The 20,828-nt window shown below is 47.3% G+C and overlaps 1 protein-coding gene and 1 pseudogene across 1 annotated transcript; one reads left to right on the forward strand and one right to left on the reverse strand.

Moving 5' to 3' along the window:
- Nucleotides 1-200: 200 nt before the first annotated feature.
- LOC119953634 lies at nt 201-1,297 on the forward strand (annotated as a pseudogene).
- A 2,312-nt stretch (nt 1,298-3,609) lies between these two features.
- LOC119953633 (melanin-concentrating hormone receptor 1-like) lies at nt 3,610-12,160 on the reverse strand. The gene is made up of 3 exons (XM_038778095.1): nt 12,084-12,160; nt 11,740-11,865; nt 3,610-6,478 (listed from the first exon to the last, which is right to left on the reverse strand). Exons 2-3 carry the CDS (start codon nt 11,816-11,818, stop codon nt 5,445-5,447), a joined length of 1,113 nt encoding a protein of 370 aa, XP_038634023.1. The 5' UTR covers nt 11,819-11,865; nt 12,084-12,160; the 3' UTR covers nt 3,610-5,444.
- Between the last annotated feature and the right edge of the window lie 8,668 nt (nt 12,161-20,828).

The following is a 20,828-nucleotide window of genomic DNA, read 5'->3' on the forward strand; positions in this document are numbered from 1 at the left end:
AGCGATTTAGCTGAGTGAGCTAAACCAGCCCCTTTAACCATATAAATACTGTGGCTCCAAGAGCAGTCCAAACGCTGGGAATCCTGCAGAGTGTAACTTACCTCCTGACTCCAAATCTTGTCCACCATCTACAAGGCACAAGTCAGGAGTGTAATGGAATGGCAGCCGAGTTGAGATTGAGAGCAGCCCGAGTCCTGAAGATGGAAACCACTGACCTGGTCGAGAAAGCAAAGCTCCCTGGGCAGGCAGAACGCTAGGAGGACATGGCAGCAGCAATGAGAGCCGTCATGGAAAAAGGCGATGAACTCTCAAATGAGGAACGGAACCTGCTCTCCGTTGCCTACCAGAATGTAGTGGGAGCCCGTTGGTCATCATGGCGGGTCATCTCCAGCATAGAGCAGAAAGCCAAAAGCAGCAAAAAGAAGGAATTGGCCAAAGTATACCGAGAGAAGATCGAGAAAGAGTTGCAGGGCATCTGCAATGACGTGTTGGCTCTACTGGATAAGTATCTTATCACCAATGCATCCCAGCCTATATGCAAGGTCTTCTATCTGAAAATGAAGGGAGATTACGTCAGATACCTCTCTGAGGTTGCAAATAGGGAGAAAAAGAAAGCTACGGTGGAAAGCTCACAGCAGTCCTATCAGGAGGCATTTGATATTGGTACGACTGAAATGGGTCCAGCACATCCCATCCGACTTGGCCTGGCTCTCAACTTCTCCGTGTTTTACTACAAGATCAAGAACACTCCTAAAAAGGCGTGCGAGCTGGCAAAGAGAGCATACGATGAAGCAATTTGGGAGCTGGACAGCCTGACTGATGATTTATACAAAGGCAGCACTTTGATTATGAAATTACTTTGGGGCAATTTAACTTTATGGTCATCAGACAGTCAGGGAGATGAAGGAGATGCTGGCGATGCGCAGAACTAAACTATCTGTTACACTTACAACTTATCCATCGATTTATTTTCACATGCTCCTGTCTGGCCAAACTGCCCCACCATTCCCCCTCTCCTCCTCTTGTTCCTCTTTTTCAGGGCAATGCACACCATTTATTTGACTCTACAGGGTTTCACACCAACGTGCTGTGCTCTGATGTGCTGACAAAACACTGGACTGGAAGAGGCTTACACCAGGGCAGCTCTGAGCTTCCCTGCTTGCAATTGTTGTCTTAATCTGGCTGGGTATCATGGTGTAAAACCAAGTGGCAAAAGGTTCAGAATTTGTTCGGGCAGCTCGCCTGGTCTGGGGGGAGAGGGAGAAAATAAGGGGAGGCGAGAGGGGAATGTGAAAGAACTGTGGGCGCGATTCTCCACAAAGGCGGAGAGTCGTGAAGGCTGCCACGAAACCGGCCGTGTTTCACGGCAGCCTCCGCGCCGCCTCCCGGGACCCGATTCTGCTCCCCGGTCGGGGCTAGCATCGCGAATTTCGCTAAGCCCGCGCGCCAAAGTTAGCGACGGCTGACGCATATGATGCCGCCATCCGCGCATATGCGTCAGACCCGCGCATGCGCGGTCCGTAATGCCCCTCAGCCGCCCCGCGGACTTATCCTGCGGGGCGGCAGAGGGAGAAAGAGTGCGCGGGAAGGGAGAAAGAGTGCGCGAGAATTGGACCCGCTGCCCGCGATCTGTGGGCACCGATCGCGGGCCCATGCCACCCTTGGCACGGCCATGGTGCGGCCATGCCAATCGGTGGCATGGTTGTGCAGAACGGCACTTTGCGGCCATTTTCACAAACTGGTATAGCAGGTGTATTAAAAATCGTGAAAACGGCCGTAAAGGCCTTGGAAATCAGCCCATCGGCCAGGGGAGAATCGCTGCTCGCCGTAAAAAACGGCGAGCAGCGTTTCGTGTCGGGGGGCGGGCGTGGGGGGGGGGGGGGGGGGAGGGGAGAATAGTGGGAGGGCGTCGGACCAGCGTCACCATAAAAATTTGCACCGCCCGCTATTCTCCGCCCCGTCGTGAGTGCGGAGAATAGCGCCCTGTATACTATGGGCACCGCTTGGTGAGGGATATGCTGCTTGGTAAATTGATCAACCCTGGAAGGTAGAGGGCTTCCTTGATTGTACCTGCTTTGTGACTTGCCCCTCTTAAATAGACCCGGGGTTTTCATTCAATTGGAAGCAGGCATATTAGCAATATTTTGCAGGCATCTGGAGGGATACATGAATAGGGAGGAAATCGAAGGACGTGGGCCGAGTGAGGGCAGAAGGTTTTTTTTAAAAATTGGGGCATCATGATCGGCACGGGCTTGCTGTACTTTTCTTTGTTCTTTGAAAGTGCAATAGTACTGCTTCCTCAAACTTTCCATCAGGGTCCACACTGTTTTCGTGATTTCATAGAAATGTAACCGTATCCATTCTGGTGACATTGTTGAGGAGAATCTATTTCACTTTTTCAGTGATGTTGCTGTGATAAAATTGACCCCTCAACTTGAATCACTTGCGTAAGAAGCTAACCTGTGCTTGTCATGAGCCTGTAAAATTGAGTGCATGTAGACATGCCTGAAATTGGATGAACGTTTCTAATATTTCCATCCCATTAAAGCAATGTTTCCTCTAAACTTTTCGGCTGTGGAGCAATCCTGATGTTCCTACACAGGCCCAGACAAATCAGCCCCTTTAAATTAGAATGCATGCGCAGTTGGACAAAAAGTGGCCACCGCGCACTGCAAAAACTTCCAGGGTACGTTGTGTCAAAGCACTGCTGGAAAGCGAATACTTGTTTGTGAGGAACTTTTTTCCTGGCAGTGCTTCAGTTTCTATTGCTCAAATTTCCAGTGAATGCTTTTATCTGGGGCAGTTCCAGTAGTCATGTGGAGATCTGGCACCGGCTTTTCACAGTTTGAATGTTGCAGAAAGGTATCTGCGATGCTTTCTTTATCAATAATTTATTATTGCATGTGGAAACTGGGGCACAGATATATGAACGTGATTTTGATACATGGTTAATCTTGATTTCTAAGCGTGCAAGTTGCAGCACGTTGAGGTTGAGGAAATAGTTTTTATGCAAGACTGGGGTTTTGTACAGTCATCAAAATCGGGGTAATTTGCCTATGAGAATATGGCCTGCTTTGGCAATGGTTATGTTTAAAGCTGCTAGAATGCTTTCTGTGTTCTTACAATATTTTGTCTCGTGTATCTTTCTATCCTGTCAAAATAAATATACTTGAGAAATAAAAAAAAAAAAAGTGTAATGGAATACTCTCTACTTGCCTGGATGAGTGCAGCTCCAACAACATTCAAAAAGCTCAACACCATCCAGGTCAAAGCAGCCAATTTGATTGCCTTCCACAAACATTCACTCTCTCCATCACCGATGCACAAGAGCAGCCATGTATACCATCTACAAGATGCACTGCAGGAAGTCACCAAGGTTCCTTAGGCAGCACCTTCCAACCCACGACCACTGCCATCTAGAAGGACAAGGGCAGTAGATTCAGGGAAGCCCACCACCTGGAGGTTCCCCTCCAAGTCACTCACCATCCCGACTTGGAAATATATCGCCATTCCTTCACTGTTGCTGGTTCAAAATACTGAAACTCCTTCCCTAACAGCACAGTGGGTGTATTTACACCACACAGACTGCAGTGGTTCAAGAAGGCAGCTCACCACCACAATCTCAAGGACAATTAGGAATGGGCAACAAATGCTGACCCCTCCAGCGAAGCCCAAGTCCCACAAAAACACATTTTTAAAAAGAGGTCTTTAAAATTCTGAAAGGTTTTGATGGAATGGATACAGAGCAGATGATTCCTCTGTCAGGAAGAGCAGAACTAGGTCCTCAATATAGCATTGTCACCAAGAACTCCAATAGAAAATTCAGAAGAAGCTTCTGCATCCAAACAACGATGAGAATGTTGAACTCGATACCGCAGGGAGTGGTTGAACTGAATAGTCGAGATACATTTAAGGGGAAGCTAGACAGCGGATGACGGAGGAGATAATAGAGAGTAACTTTGATAGATTTAGTGGAGGAAAGATGGGAGGTGGCTCAAGTGAAACATAATTGCCAGGATGGACTGGTTGGGCCAAATGGCCCATTTCTGTGCTATGCATTCTGTGTAATTTTATGCTGTAATCCTGTGGAATTGAATGGAACAGCCGACTCAAGGGGCTGAAAGGCTGAAATCGGTTCAATTAGGAACCTGCAGCTCTGGGTTACTTATGTGCAGGATGTCACCGAGCAGGAAACGCTTCATCTCCCATTACAGAGATGCCTTATGTGCTTTTGCCACTTCAGAGCAAAGACACACTTGACTATATTCTTGGAGCGGACATCTGCTTTCGCCATTGGCGGCCGAGTACCTACCAATACTAGCCGTCAGAACAAAATAAGCCTGGTGTGACTTGATGAGAACTGATAACAGGATGTGACTCAATGGTCAAAGTCCATGAAGACAAAAACTAATCAGCATCCCATATCTTAATTGGCCACCACACAACGTTCTGAAAGAAGGTTCCAGTCATCAAACAATGACATTTTAAAGCTGTTCCTGGTCAATTATAAACAGCAGCTTCCCAATGAGGTTTGCACTATCTTCAGCCACAAAGCCAATTGCTGTAAAGTGACAGATTGCCAGACATTCGCGGAACCTTCTGGTCGCAGAGTCTCCTGTATTTCATGAAACAGCACAGATCAGGAATTGAATTCAAACTAGATATGTTGTATCTCATTATAGTCTCAATACTACCATGACTAACACTGGGAAATTCTGCAGCAGAAACAGATGAACCACTTTCCAGTCAATCTTTACAATAAATCTTTACAATCTTTACGATAAATCGTTCCCTTCCTTGGCTGGTTGGTTACATGTCTTCCTAGACGTCACACTCACCTGGGAATGTAATGTTTCATCTTGACATAACTATCATTCTTTTACAGACAAATCTTTTTCACTTGGCTCCCCTTTCATTTTAACTGATTTGCCCTTCATAGGGTATATCATTCATTAAGTTTGTATTTGAGGCCATTACATTGAAAGGTCTCGCTCTACGGCCAGGGAATTACTAAACATTTTCAAATTGTGTAACTACCAATATGGCAGGTTGGACTGGAAAGTCTTTCCCCTCTGCATAACAACCAGTCAGAGCCAGAGCCTTTATTAGACTTCATATTGTGGTGGATGTGACCCTTGGGTAGAGAGACCCATATAACCACTGCTGGGAAATTCCTCAGCGCTGCTCAAAGCTGAGGTGAGGTGGCAAGTGGAATTTCACCTTATTCCTACCAAAAAGCAGCACAGATGCGAGTGGGAACAGCTCAATGAATGTTCCTGGTATTTCTTGTGCTCAGAGAAAGACCTTCTCCGTCTGCTATTGACAGCAAGACTGCAAAATTGTAAATCAAGGCTGTGGCTTCAGTGTAGGCAACGAACAGAGAAAATCTTCCCCAGCGATGTACTTTGTGCCTCTAAAGTTGGACGTCGAGCATGTCTGCAGCTTCAGGGGATGGAAACTGGGACAGGCAAAGAGTTTTGCGAAAATTCTCCCGTAAAACGCACTTGCTTTGTCGGTTCACTGGACATCTTGATGGACGCATTCCCTTCCGCCACACTGTTATTCACCCGGAACCGCTGATGTGCAGGGCGGACAGTCATCGGGAACTGACGTTTGAAGGTCTCGCTCAAGGCAATGTATAAAAAAGGATTGATGCAACTGTTGGCATAGCCCAGGCTGATGGCAAAGTTGTACATGTAGAAGAATGCGAGGCTTGGCTTTTCAATGCTCAGGTGAACCAATTGAAAGATGTAGTAAGGTCCCCAGCAGACAAAGAAAGTTGAGCAGATGGCCACTGCCATGCGGGTTACTTTCCTGGTTCTCATTCGAAGGTTTTTTTGTGGTAGAGGGGCCACACTAGTGGACATGTGCTGGAGGATCTTGAAGTAAATAATGCAAATAATGACCAGAGGAATGGCAAAGGCCACCATGAATTGGTAGAGTGTAAACCAATAGATGTCAGTGGTTGGGTTGGGCAGAAGTAAGGCACAGCCAACTGTGCCATCAGGCAGTGACATTAATCCAGTGTATAGCCAGACTGGGATGATGGTCAAAAAGGACATTAGCCAAACCAAGCAGATCACCAAGGTAGCAACAGATGGTGTGCGCATATAGGTAGATTTCAGCGGGTGAACTGTGGCCAAGTAGCGATCAAAGCTCATCACGGTCAATATGTAGGTGCTGGTGATCTGGCTGTTGCTGTCCAGGGTTGTAATGATGGTGCACATGGCAGCTCCAAAATGCCAGGTTCCATTCCCTACAAGTTGATGAATAAGGAAGGGCATCCCAAGAAGGAACATCAGATCCACTAACGACAGGTTGAAGACAAAGATGTCAGGTACCGTGTGCTTGTATCTGAACTTGGTCTTCTTAACGATGGTGTAGATTACGATGCAGTTGCCGGTGACGCCCAGAAAGCTGATGACCCCAAACACACTTGGCATGATGACGTTGGTGTAGGGTATAAACTGGTCAGATCCTGAAAGAGAGACAGGTTGAACATTACCCTTTAAAGCAGATTTAAGATGCCCATTTCTTAATCACATCAAGCTTACTGTTCGGAAGCCACACCCAACGTACATGGCACATACATCGCCCTGGAAAACTACATGAAATCAATTACAGGTTTAGTATAAACCTCAGGTGATTGCTCTGCTATTGGGGAATTTTCATTAAATTGGCAGAGCTGTTATATTCATTTTATGATCCGAGAGCCACCAATTCTCCCCTCTCCATGAACCTCAGTCAATGTGTTGATGTATGTGTGTGTTCAAGCCTCCATACACAGACAATTTGTCTGAGGTGTTGCTTATGTCAGGGTCCTTCCTGTTTATTCCCTTATTTCTCCTTTCTTTTATTTTTCTGTTGTAATTTTTGATCCACTGATGATAATGGACATGTGTCTTGAAGTCAAGCAGCAAAGAGGAGTGAGGGATTCAGAAGTAACAGAAGAGAACTCTGCTAGTTTGAACAGGAGACCTCAAATTTCTTGACACCAGAGAGAGAGAGAGAGAGAGAGAGATGGGGTGGGACTCAGTTTCATTGATTGGCCGGTGGCCAATGAATTGGCCAAAAGGCCATACTCTGCCAAGTAACAGGTGGTGATTGGATCCTATCCCGGTGTGGGTGGTTTTCAGAGACCTGAGGGAGAAGTTGAGTCCTAGACACACAAAGACAAGGATTCGGATTCTCCATTCAGCCCAACGCATTTTCTGGCGTGGCCCCCCCCCCCCCCCCCCCCCCGCCGGCAGCGGGGTCCTCCGTCCCAGCAGCTGGCCAATGGGGTTTCCCATTGAGGCCACCCCCACGCCGTCGGGAAATGCACAGGCCTGGCTGCGCTACTGGCAAAGTGGATCATCCTGCCGATGGAGAATCTCGCCCAAAGATCTGCTTTGTCTCCCTCTCCAGAATGGCTGAATTCTAACTAGACCTGAATTAATTTACAGTAAAAAAAAACATCGAACTGAAAACAAAATTTGAAGAGAATTAAGGTGCTAAAAACCACCATCTGAAACAAAGATCTTTTTCCCTTTTACTTATGATTTTTACCCCTTTCCTCTCGTCTGTGCTTGTCTGTCTTTGTGTGTTATAAACTGTGACAACACAATCCTAAGGGCAGCGAGATGGTTTTGAGATAGTCCCAGGTTCTCAGAGTAAAATGTTGAAGACACAATCCCTCCTGAAAATTAAGAAAATGTTCCTCTGTAAAATTTTGAAGATGGAAGATTAATTTCTAATCTAAACTACTGACAACATTATTTGAATTTCCCTTCTCAGTGCACTCCTATTTGAAAATGAATCTGTTTGGCTTCATTAATATGTTGCTGTGGTTAGAATAGGTAATATTTCAGTATCAGAGCATACTGACTTCTAGGAAATCCCTCCACACTCTTATGAATAGGCATAGATAGCTTTAAGCGCATAGCTTTATACACTCCTATAGATATATACAGAAACTCCTCCACACACTCCTATAGATATACGTGCAAACCCTTCTATACACACCTATAGATATATACAGAAATCCTTCCACACACTCCTATAGATATACGTGCAAACCCTTCTACACACGCCTATAGATATATACAGAAATCCTTCCACACACTCCTATAGGCATTTGTATAAACCATTCCACACACTCCTATTAGATATTTACATAAACCTTTCCACGCATTCCTATTGATGTACAGACAGACCCCTCCACACACACAAAGATAGGTATATACACACACCTTTCCACACACTGATAGATATATATGCAAACCCCTCCACACAGACATTTCCACATACTCCTATTTGCACAGATAGATATTTACACAAACCCTTTCACACACAATGATAGATATTTACACAAACCCTTCCACACACTCCTATAGATATTTGCACAAATCCTTCCACGCACTCCTATAGATATTTACACAAACATTTCCACACACACACACCTGTAGATATTTACTCAACTCTTCCACAGACTCCTATTGATATATACGCAAACCACTCCACACACTATAGAGATACATACTGGCACAAACTCAGTTACACAGTCAGCTACACGCACTCTTACAAAAAATACACACAAATACACCTAGCTCTCTTTACATGCACACAGATACACAATCAGACAAATAATTGGTGATGTCTCTCAAGCCTTGAACAAAATATTGCAGGACTGCCTCCTACAATTCAAAGAAGTGGGTGCAAAATTCTAACTGCAGTTCTCCCAAGTGCTCTGTGAGTAAATCCACTGTCTGGGCTGCTGTACAGACCAAGAGGGTCCCAGTCGAACATCTCAGATAAATATAAAAGTTCCCATAGCACTACTTAAAGGATGTGGAGATGCCGGCGTTGGACTGGGGTAAGCACAGTAAGAAGTCTTACAACACCAGGTTAAAGTCCAACAGGTTTGTTTCAAACACGAGCTTTCGGAGCACTGTTACTTCCTCAGGTGAATGGAGGGCTATATGTTTGGTTTGTATACACACAAAGGATAGGTATACTTAAAGGACAGCAAGAGAGTTCTTCTTCGTCAATATTGTTCGCTCAACAAATGTCACTGAAGCAGTATAGCTGCTGTTGTTGAATTTCCTACACTGCAGCTGTGCTTTGAAATTATTTTGAAACTGACTGTAAAGTGCTTTGGGATGAACTGCTGTTGTGAAAAGTGTTATGTAAATGCAAGCATTTTGATCTTCTGATGCTTATTAATGTCCACCTCTATTATTATTCTACACTATTTCTGTCTACATAGTTGATGCTCATTACAATACAATTCAGATCTAAAGCTGTGACTCCCAAACCTTGTTCCACCTTCATCTAACCCAGATCCCTTTATCTCCCAATGTCTGTCCTATTCAAGCCCACTCTTTGTCCCCCATCTATTTTACTTCCTGATTCATCCATATTCCACCTCCTGTCCCATCTCTATCACCATGTCCATTCCACTCCTACCCCAACGCAATTCTATACCATTCCCCAGGGAGAGCAGCACAGTGGCATAGTGGTTAGCACTGCTGCCTCACGACACTGAGGAACCGGGTTCGATCCCAGACCCAGGTCACTGTCTGTGTGGAGTTTCCACATTCTCACAGTGTCTGCGAGGGTCTCATCCCCACAACCCAACAAGATGTGCAGGTTAGGCGAATTGGTCACACTAAATTGCACCTTAATTGGAAAAAAGTAATTTGATACTCTAAATTTATAAAAATAAATTCTACACATTCCCATCTCAGCCAATTCCAGTTCTCTTCCAGTCCTGTCTCAGAATGTCCTGCCTACATGGATATAGTAAAATAAACCCTCCCATCTGTACATTTTCTCTTTTTTTGAAGTGTTGGGACTGGGTTAGAAAGGCCTGGAGCAATTATACTGGGCACCGATTTGCAGTCAGGTCCTCTAACCTCATGTGTTTAGCATCCTGGTTTAGTAATCAATGGGTAAATTATTTGGTATTTAAGTCTTGTAGCCCCAGATTCCCCAGTTGCACTCCATTCCAGTGGCACGGTTTACTGGAATGTGGGTGCGGTCAGTTTTGTGTCAGATTGGGGCAGCATGTGGCACAGTGGTTAGCACTGGGACTGCGGCACCGATGACCCAGGTTCGAATCCCAGCCCTGGGTCACTGTCCGTGTGGAATTTGCACATTCTCCCTGTGTTTGCGTGAGTTTCGCCCCCACAACCTAAAGATGTGCTGGTTAGGTGGATTGGGCATGCTAAAATTGCCCCTTAATTGGAAAAGGAAAAATAATTGGCTACTCTAAATTTATTTTAAAAAAGAAAAAATTGTTTTGTGTTCGGATTTAAAGTGAAATTAATCTCTGTCTCGTATACTTTAAGTTTATTCTTTGCTCGCTGTCTCATTTCTTTCCTCACATAATCATACAGAATGACAGAATTGTTACAGAGCAGAAGGAGGCCATTTGGCCCATCATGTCTGCACTGGCTCTCCAAATGAGCATCAAGACCTGTGCCATTCCTCTGCCATTTCCCCATACCACTGCACACAAACAATCACCTAATGCCCTCTTTAACACCTTGATTGAACCTGCCTCCACCGCACTCCCAGACAGTGTATTCCAGACCCCACACACTTGCTGTTGTGAAAAGGTTTTTCTCACATCACATTTGCTTCTTTTACATATCACTTTAAATCTGTGCTCACTCATTCTTGACGCTTTTACAAGCAGGAACAATTTCTCCCTATCTACTCTGTCCAGCGCCCTCATGATTTTGAAAACTCTATCAAATCTCCTCTCATCCTTCTCATCTCCAAGAAGAACAATCCCAACCTATCCTCATAACTGAAGCTTCTCACCCCTGGAACCATTCTTGTAAACTCTTCTGCACTCTCTCCAATGCATTCACATCTTTCCTGTAGTACGGCACCCAGGACTGTACACAATACTCCAGCTGAGGTCTAACTTGTGTCTTGTTGGGATTCAAAGTTGAGTTAAGTTACTGTGAAAAGCCCCTATTCACCACACTCCAGCATCTGTTCGGGTACACTGAGGGGGTAGTCAGAATGCCCAATTCACCTCATAGCACATTTTTAAGGACCGGTGGGAGGAAACCAGAGCACCCGGAGGAAACCCACACAGACACAGGGAGAACTTGCAGACTCTGTGCAGACAGTGACCCGATGTAAAACAGCCCCTCCCCCTCTCACTGGGCCATTTGTTAAAGTTGCTACTTTTTGTTGCAGTTTCTACATCCTCCGTTCCTTTCAAATCTGATGAAGGGTCAGAGGACTCAAAATATTAATTCGGGCTGGAATTCTACAGCTATTGGAATTCTCTGGGTCTGCCAGCTGGGCACCCCCGCCCATGGGTTTCCGGCAGCGTGGGAGGTTTAATGGGAAATCCGATTGACAAGTAAAGAATCTCGCCATGAGCGAACAGCGCACCATCGAGGAACACACTACTGGAGGACTGCAGAATCCAGCACTGTTTCTCTGCTAATACATGCTGGCAGACCTGCTGAGTTTTTCCAGGGGCTACTATTCTTGTTGCCTTGTATAAATTCAGCATAACCTCCTTGCACTTGTATTCCATGCCCCATCAATAAAATCCAGAATACGATATACTTTATTAAAGCTCTCTCTACCCACCCTCAATGATCCTCCCTTGTTCTCTTTGCTGCTCTGAGCTTTTCCCTGGACCCTCTCAATTCCCATTCATGCTGTTTCAGGCGGAGTGAGGCATGTATTCATCTCTCCCGCGCACTTTCACTCAGAGCGACTCCTTACCGAGTTGCCTGCCTCTCGATCCGTTCTCCGAGACGGTGAACTGGGAAGAATTTGGCCGGCCGGTGTTCCACTTTTCCATGGTCACGAAAAAGGACGTTGAAAGCGGCAGAATTCGGAGTTTGGCTCCTGGGAGAGAGAGAGAGAAATTAACCCACAGAGATTTTTTTTTTGTTTACAACGGAAAGAATTCCACATTTCTGAACATATCCATGGCTCTCAGTTCCCTCAACCTGTGTGTTCTTGACTCCACTATTCAACCCCAAAAGTCTTGGAGGGAATAAAAATCTCAGTCCCTGGGGTTGCCAAATCTGGCAGAATTTGCTAGTGTTGCTCTTGAAGGATACCTTGCGATCTGAATGTCGCCTTTCTTTTGTCTGTCTGGTCCCCTTTCCCCAGCTCCCTCTGCTCCTCTCACCTTGTCTCAGCTCACACGGCTGCTGCTGCTTTCTTCACCCCCATTTAAAGGGTCTGAGCAGCTTGCGTCATTGGCCTGGAGGTGGCCAATGGGAGAGGGGAGGGCACTCCCTGAGGATGGGGAAGAGAGAGATTCAGAGAGGGAAGGATAAACGCAAAAAGGAATGACATGAAAATATTGGGGGAGGGGAAAGAGGGAAGCAGAGAGCAAAATGAGAGAAGCAATGACCAAAAAAAGAGGGGAGTGAGAGAAGCACAGAGAGAAGGAATATGAGATCATAGAATTTACAGTGCAGAAGGAGGCCATTCGGCCCATCGAGTCTGCATCGGCCCATGGAAAGCGCACCCAACTTAAGCCCACACCTCCATCCCATCCCCGTAACCCAGTGACCCCCATCTAACCTTTTTAGACACTAAGGGACAATTTAGCATGGCCAATCTACCTAACCTGCACATCTTTGGACTGTGGGAAGACATCCGAAAGGTAAATAAAGGAGAACAAGTGTGAAGACATGGAATGAGGGGGAATGTGAAAGCATAGGATAAGATCAGAGAAAACGTGAGACAATGAGATAAAGGGAAAAAACATTTCCGCAAAATGTACTTTATTTATAAAAGTACATTACGTAATAGGTCAGAATCACTTGCATAGAATCACTGGAATAACAGCATCATTGAATCACAGAATCATAGAATTAAATGAAATGAAATGAAAATCGCTAATTGTCACGAGGAGGCTTCAATGAAGTTACTGTGAAAAGCCCCTAGTCGCCACATTCCGGCGCCTGTCCAGGGAGGTGCTGGCTAACCGTGCTGCTGGCCTGCTTGGTCTGCTTTAAAAGCCAGCGATTTAGCCAAGTGAGCTAAACCAGCCCCAAGATCCCGACAGTGCAGAAGGAGGCCATTCGACCCATCGTGTCTGCACTGACTCTTCGAACGAGCACTCTACTTATATCCACTCACCCAACCACCCCTCTCTACTCCTGTAACCCCATAACCTAACCTGCACATCCCTGGACACGAAAGGCAATTTAGCATGGCCAATCCACCTAACCTGTACATCTTTGGACTGTGGGAGGAAACTGCAGCACCCGGAGGAAACGCACACAGACATGGGGAGAACGTACAAACTCCACAAAGACAGCAACCCAAGGCCAGAATTGAACCTGAGACCCTGGAGCTGTGAGACAACAGTGCTAACCACTGTGCATCCATGCCACCATACCAGTAGGTTTACATCTCAACAGTTTTGCAGATGTGAACTAATGTAATCGACAGTATATCATCTGCCATATATGCTGTCAATGTTAAAGGGACAAGTAGAAACCATAGCCACTTCATACATCCGAGGACCTGGTGTCAACACTTAAACCAAATACCAGCTCAGAAACCAGCATTTGGGGTATTCCCAGGGCAGGAGAGCGAGGTGAAAACTCTCACAATGTGGTCTGACACAGCGATGAAAAATGAGTACCAGAGGTGGAAACTGCTGGGAATCCAGCAAGTGTAGGATGGGGGGTGGGATATGGGGGGTTGTGGGGGAGGGTGGGGAGTCAGACCAATGCTCCTACACAGAGCGCTTGGGATAGAACATACAGTGCAGAAGGAGGCCATTCGGCCCATCGAGTCTGCACCGACCCACTTAAGTCCTCACTTCCACCCTATCCCCATAACCCAATAACCCCATCTAACCTTTTTGGACACTAAGGGCAATTTAGCATGGCCAATCCACCTAACCTTCACGTCTTTGGACTATGGGAGGAAACCAGAGCACCTGGAGGAAACCCACGCACACACAGGGAGAATGTGCAGACTCCGCACAGACAGTGACCCAGCAGGGAATCGAACCTGGGACCCTGGCGCTGTGAAGCCATAGTGCTAGCCACATGTGCTACCGTGCTGCCTGATAATGCTCAGCTATCCTGCAAACCAAAAGAAGGAAAATATACATCATGGGGAGGCTGGTTGACTCTTTTCCTGTGATGTTGGGATGAATGGATCCATGCTTGTCTGCTGTGGAGTCTGCTATTGGTAAAACAGCAGCACCAGCCACAGCTACTGCACAAAATCCACTGAAATCCAGTTACTGACAACTGAAAGATGCACATTCTTCTGTCCTCTTGTAAATAGAAGAAATTTCAAAGAGATACCCATCAGTAATGATCTGCAACTACACACAGAGAAGAAGCTAAAACATGAGAAAGAAAGACTTTGATGTGTTGGGTGCTCTGGATCCGTGGAACACATGCAGGCTACCAACACTTGAAATAGTACCACACTATTTTATTAAGCTAGAAACTGTTGAACATACTTTCACTGTGGGTTAACACAATGCTAGATTAAACTAAAGACCTGTGCCTATCCTAACCAGTCTATGCACTCAGCACATGGTGAAGATCTGTGCTGTAATCTGTAAGCTCAGTCCTTCTGAGAGGCTGCATCCCGAATGAGCGGGAAAACAGATGCCTTCTGTCTTTATAGTGAGTGTGCTCTAACTGGTGATTGGCTGTAGTGTTGTGCGTGTTGATTGGTCTTGCTGTGTGTCCATCAGTGTGTGTGTCTGCACCATGATATACTGGTGTATATTATGACATCCCCCTTTTATAAAAAAATGTATGTTTGTGGCAATAAATAATGTGTGGTGATAATGTTCCTAACTACGTGTGGGGTGCGAAGACATATTTACAGGACTATGTACATAAAAACTAAACTATTTACATGGGAATGTGCCTGGTGCAGAGAAGCAGTATGCAACAAGAGTAACAAGATTAACATTATATACAAACCAGGAAAACGATCAAACAAAGCAACGAAACAATTCAGAGAGTCCATAAATTTGAAAAGTTCATAAATTTAGTCTCTGAGGTGGGCGACAAATTCTGGTTGACCGCCTCAAGGGTGGGTCGAGAGCCGCCGGTTCAGGAGCGGGCTGGCATGCGTCAAAGTCAGGGGGGGGGCAGAGTGATGGGGGGCTCTGCATAGTCCTTGGCAGGGTCAGCATGAGGGCGAGGCAACACCGGAGGGTCTCGTGGCGAGCGTGGAACGAGACGAAGGGCACATTGATTGCGGCGCAGAATAGAACCATCTGGTAGACGAACCAACAACGAGCGGGGGGGGGCACCTGCCGAAGGACAACAGCAGTTGCAGACAAGCCACCATCTGGAAGATGGACGTTGTCATCTGGAGCCAGAGCAGGGAGATCAGCTGCACGGCGCCAAGAGCCGCCTTGTGCTGTGCACGAGACAGCTGCATCCGGCGAAGGACTGGAACGTGATCGAGGTCTGGGACATGGATGGACGGCACCATCGTACTCAGGGTGCGATTCGTGAGTAGTTGGGCTAGCGACAGGCCAGTGGACAGTGGGGAGGAGCGGTAGGCCAGCAAGGCAAGGTAGAAAGACCCAGCATCGGCAGCCTTCCATAGGAGCCATTTGACGATATGTACTCCCTTCTCTGCTTTGCCGTTGGATTGGGGTTACAGGGGACTTGACGTTACATGGGCAAAATTGTACCACCTGGCAAAGTGGGACCATTCTTGGCTGGCGAAGCAGGGGCCATTGTCTGACATAACCGTGAGTGGGATGCCGTGTCGAGCAAAGGTTTCTTTACATGCACAAATGACTGCAGACGAGGTGAGGTCGTGCAACCGTATCCCCTCCGGGTAGTTCGAAAAGTAGTCCACGATCAGGACATAGTCTCTACCCAGCGTGTGGAACAAGTCGATGCCCACCTTGGTCCATGGTGACGTGACCAACTCATGGGGCTGCAAGGTCTCACGTGGTTGGGCCGGCTGGAAGTGCTGACAAGTGGGACAGTTGAGCACTGTGTTTGCTATGTCCTCATTAATGCCGGGCCAGTACACTGCCTCTCGGGCCCGTCGGCGGCACTTTTCCACGCCAAGGTGGCCCTCGTGTAGTTGTTCCAGGACAAGCTGGCACATGCTATGCGGGATGACAATGCGGTCCAGTTTTAGAAGAACCCCGTCTACTACCGCCAGATCATCTCTGACATTATAGAATTGACGGCATTGGCCCTTGAACCACCCGTCCGTTAGGTGACGCATGACACACTGTAGCAAGAGGTCAGCCGCCGCCTCGTGGCAAATTTGGACGAGGCGTTCATCCGAGGAAGGCAGATTGGAAGCCGCGAATGCCACATTGGCGTCAACCTGGCAGACAAATCCCGCTGGCTCACATGGAGTGTTGACTGACCTGGAGAGAGCGTCAGCATCGATGAGGTCCTTACCTGGGGTGCATACCAGCTGGAAGTCGTATCGCCAGAGCTTGAGAAGAATACGCTGGAGGCGAGGCGTCATGTCGTTCAAGTCTTTCTGTATTATATTGACCAGCGGACGATGGTTGGTCTCGACGGTGAACTGAGGAAGTCCGTAGACATAATTGTGAAATTTAACAGCACCAGTCAGAAGGCCCAGGCACTCCTTTTCTATCTGCGCATAGCGCTGCTCCGTGGGGGTCATCGCACGTGACGCATATGCAACGGGAGCCCATGATGAGGCCTCATCACGTTGAAGGAGCACTGCTCCAATGCCGGATTGACTGGCATCGGTTGAAATTTTGGTCTCTTTTGCTGGATCAAAGAAAGCTAAGACCGGGGCCGTGGTCAGTTTTGCCTTGAGTTCCCTCCATTCACGCTCATGGGCAGGGAGCCATTGGAAGTCTGTCGTCTTCCTGACCAGGTTCCTGAGAGCTGTGGTATGAGAGGCGAGGTTAGGGATGAATTTCCCTAAAAAATGACCATACCCAGAAAGCGGAAGACCGCCTTCTTGGCCTCTGGTGTCTTCATAGTTGTGATGGCAGCTATCCGGCTGCACACCCCGAGATGTGGGGAGATGTGGGCCCCGAGGAACTTAATTTCTGTCTGACCAAAAGAGTATTTGGCCCTGTTGAGGCGGAGGCCATGCTCATGTATACATCTGAATACGCGCTGGAGGCGATTAACATGCTCCTATGGTGTGGTGGACCAGATGATTATGTCATCGACATAGACGCGAACACCCTCAATACCTTCCATCATTTGTTCCATAATCCTATGGAACACTTCTGATACCGAGATGATCCCAAACGGCATCCTGTTGTAGCAATATCTTCCAAAGGGGGTATTAAACGTGCAGAGTTTCCTGCTGGAATCATCGAGCTGGATTTGCCAGAACCCTATTGAGGCGTCGAGTTTGGTAAAGAGCTTGGCGTGAGCCATTTCACATGTGAGCTCTTCACGCTTGGGAATTGGATAGTGCTCCCTCATAACATTGAGATTGAGATCCTTGGGATCAATGCAAATTCTCAGTTCGCCGGAAGGCTTTTTTACACATACCATGGAACTGACCCAGTCGGTCGGTTCCGTGACTCTGGAAATCACTCCTTGGTCCGGGAGGTCCTGCAGCTGCTGCTAGAGGCGGTCCTTAAGTGGTGCTGGGACCCTGTGAGGTGCGTGAACAACAGGCGTGGCATTCGGTTTTAATAAAATCTTGTAGGTGTACGGGAGCGTGCCCATGCCCTCGAAGGCGTTGTGGTACTGTTTGATAATGGCGTCGAGCTGCGCCCTGAAATCAATGTCCTGAAAGGCAGACACATCAGCAGGAGAGAGAGAGTGAACTCTCTGAACTAGGTTCAACAGCTTGCATGCCTGCGCGCCAAGCAAGGAGGCTGTCGAGGAACCTACGATTTCAAAGGGAAGAATGGCTTTGCGTGACCTGTGCGTAACTTCAAGTTGGCATGAGCCGCTGGCAGCAATGGCATTGCCATTGTAATCTAATAGTTGGCAGGCTGATGGCAGGATGGCTGGTTTGACACGAAGGCTTTGGAGGTCAGACTGTGCAATGAGATTGGTGAAGGCACCGGTGTCCAGGCGGAATTGTATTTGGGACCTGTTGACTGTAAGGGTGGCACACCACTCATCGTCCGGATCGATGCTGTATACCGGTAGAGGCTGGATTCTTTGCTTTGGGGACACCCTGTTTTTTGTAATGATACCGACTCGAAAAGGCGCCTTCGGGTCCTCGGTGTCAATATCGTGTAGCAGGTCCGAATCGGGCTCGGTCACCGTGGGTTGAATGGCCCGGACATCCCTGCAAGGCTGGCTGGAGCGACGAGAGTTGGCAGGCTGAGCTGATCTGCATAAAGCAGCATAGTGGCCAAGTTTGCCACATTGCAGGCATCGTCGGGATTTGGTAGGACATTGCCGCTTTAAATGGGTGGAGCCTCAGTTGCCGCACGTTGTAGCGTCAGTACGCTCGCTGCTCCACCGCACATGCGCGGTGCGGTCATACATGATGCGTGCCTGCGCAGTACGTCCGTCGACGTCGCCGTCCCCTCATTCGGAGCGCACAAGCGCGGCAGTCCATGAATAGCGCGCAAAATGGCCGACTCATCCAGGCTGAGGCCCTGGAGTTGCTCGATTGCTTGGACCCGTTCTGCCTCATGGGGACCTTGCCGTTCCTTTTCAGCAGCTTGGATGTGGGAATACCGACTAGTGGCGTGTTCATGTAGCACGCAGGTCTCGATGGCAATCGCTAGGGTGAGCCTTGAGGAACTGCTGGCGTAGGGGGTCCGACTGAACACCGAAAATGATCTGGTCGCGTATCATGGAGTCGGAGGTGGACCCGTAGTTACAGGACTGCGCAAGGATGCGGAGGTGGCTGAGGAAGGACTGGAAAGGTTCATCCTTACCCTGCAAACGCTGTTGGAAGACATAGCGCTCAAAACTTTCATTCACCTCAATGTCGCAGTGACTGTCAAACTTGAGGAGGACAGTCTTGAATTTTGATTTGTCTTCACCATCAGCAAAGGTGAGAGAATTGAAGATGTGTATGGCATGGTCCTCGGCCGTGGAGAGGAAAAAAGCGATCTTCTTGGCGTCTGAAGCAGCTTCCAGGTCTGTGGCTTCAAGGTAGAGCTGGAAGCGTTGTTTGGAGATCTTCCAGTTGGCCCCTAGGTTACCAGTGATGCGGAGCGATGGCGGCGGGCGGATGCTGTCCATTTTGCAGGATGGCTGTATGCTGGTGGAAGGCAGATCACTTACAGGTAGGTCTAAGAAGTTCTAACATCCCTCAACTACTGGTACCATAATGTGTTGGGTGCTCTGAATCCATGGAACACATACAGGCTACCAACACTTGAAATAGTACAACACTATTTTATTAAGCTAGAAACTGTTGAACATACTTTCACTGTGGGTTAACACGATGCTAGATTAAACTAAAGACCTATGCCTATCCTAACCAGTCTGTGCACTCAGCACATGGTGAAGATCTGTGCTGTAAGATCTCAGTCCTTCTGAGAGGCTGCATCCCGAATGAACAGGAAAACTGACGCCCTCTGTCTTTATAGTGAGTGTGCTCTAACTGGTGATTGGTTGTAATGTTGTGCGTGTTGATTGGTCTTGCTGTGTGTCCATCAGGGTGTGTGTCTGCACCATTATATACTGGTGTATATTATGACAGATTGAATTGTATCAGGATATCCCAAACCACTGTGCAGCCAATGGAGGGCAGTCACTGTTTGTAATGTAGGAAACATGGCAGCCAATCTCCACTCAGTAATGTCCAACAAACAGCACTCTGAGAAGATCAACTAATCTATGTGTTATGTGATGCACATTGTGGTATAAATGCTGACAAATACCGACCAGACCACAAGGTAGAATTCTCCTGCTGTTCTCCAAAATTGTGCCTTGATTTCTTTTACATCCAGTTGAAAGAGAATGGAGGGTCTCAGTTTAATATTTCATCTGAACAATGGTACTTTCTCACTCAAGTGCCATAATCACTCAGCACTGCACAGAACTGTACAGTGCACCCCGTGGCCAGCAGAAAACCGCTTAAACTTACTGTGTGCTGGACCTAAGATGTTGAGGTATTTGGGCAGTGTAAACCCTCAATCCCACTGCCTTCATTATCCTGACCCAGGTGGTCATCACATGTGAAGTTCTCTCTTTAAATAAATATTTTAATTAAAGTTTTGCAGAATTTTTCATAATAAAACAGTAGTAACAATAATAACAAAACAAACTAGAGTGAACATTAACATAGTGCAAAAAGAGAATATACAATACCAATTAAATAGACATTACCCCACACGGCTCAGTCTTCCCGCACCATCCCAATGAAGCACTCACCCCCCCACCCCCCACCCCTCGGATTGCTGCTGCTGCTGACATTTTAATTTTCCCCAAGAAAGACGACGAACGGCTGCCACCTCCTGTAGCCACCTGGGTTGGCCACAGGGAAAAATGGACATTGGCAAAGAAACAAGCAGTTTGCAGAATCCCCTCTATTCTAGCTGCTAAAGAAACCAGACAGAATTGTATCAAACGAGCTGCGCATATTAAGTGAGCGATTCACGGTGATTCCCAGGCACAATGAATGGACACAACAGTTAACTGCAATCGCTACATTCTATGGAAGTTCAGACATTCCGGCGCCAGTGGAGTCTGAGACAAAGGACACCAATAAGGTGGAAGGAACCGCCCGGTGATCGAGGAACAGCCCCATTATTGGGGAAATTCAAATCAATCGATTGGGAAGAGACCCAATTGATTGCAAGTTTAGAGAGGGTCCGCCTAGAAGGAAGCGAAGCCCCTGGGACCTATAAAAGTCAGGTCCCAGGACTAATTTGTTCTTCTTGACCAGCCGGCCCTCCCAGCAGAACACCTTTGCAG

This window comes from Scyliorhinus canicula, chromosome 18 (genome assembly GCF_902713615.1).
Source record: "Scyliorhinus canicula chromosome 18, sScyCan1.1, whole genome shotgun sequence".
In the NCBI taxonomy this organism is placed as follows: Eukaryota; Metazoa; Chordata; class Chondrichthyes; order Carcharhiniformes; family Scyliorhinidae; genus Scyliorhinus; species Scyliorhinus canicula.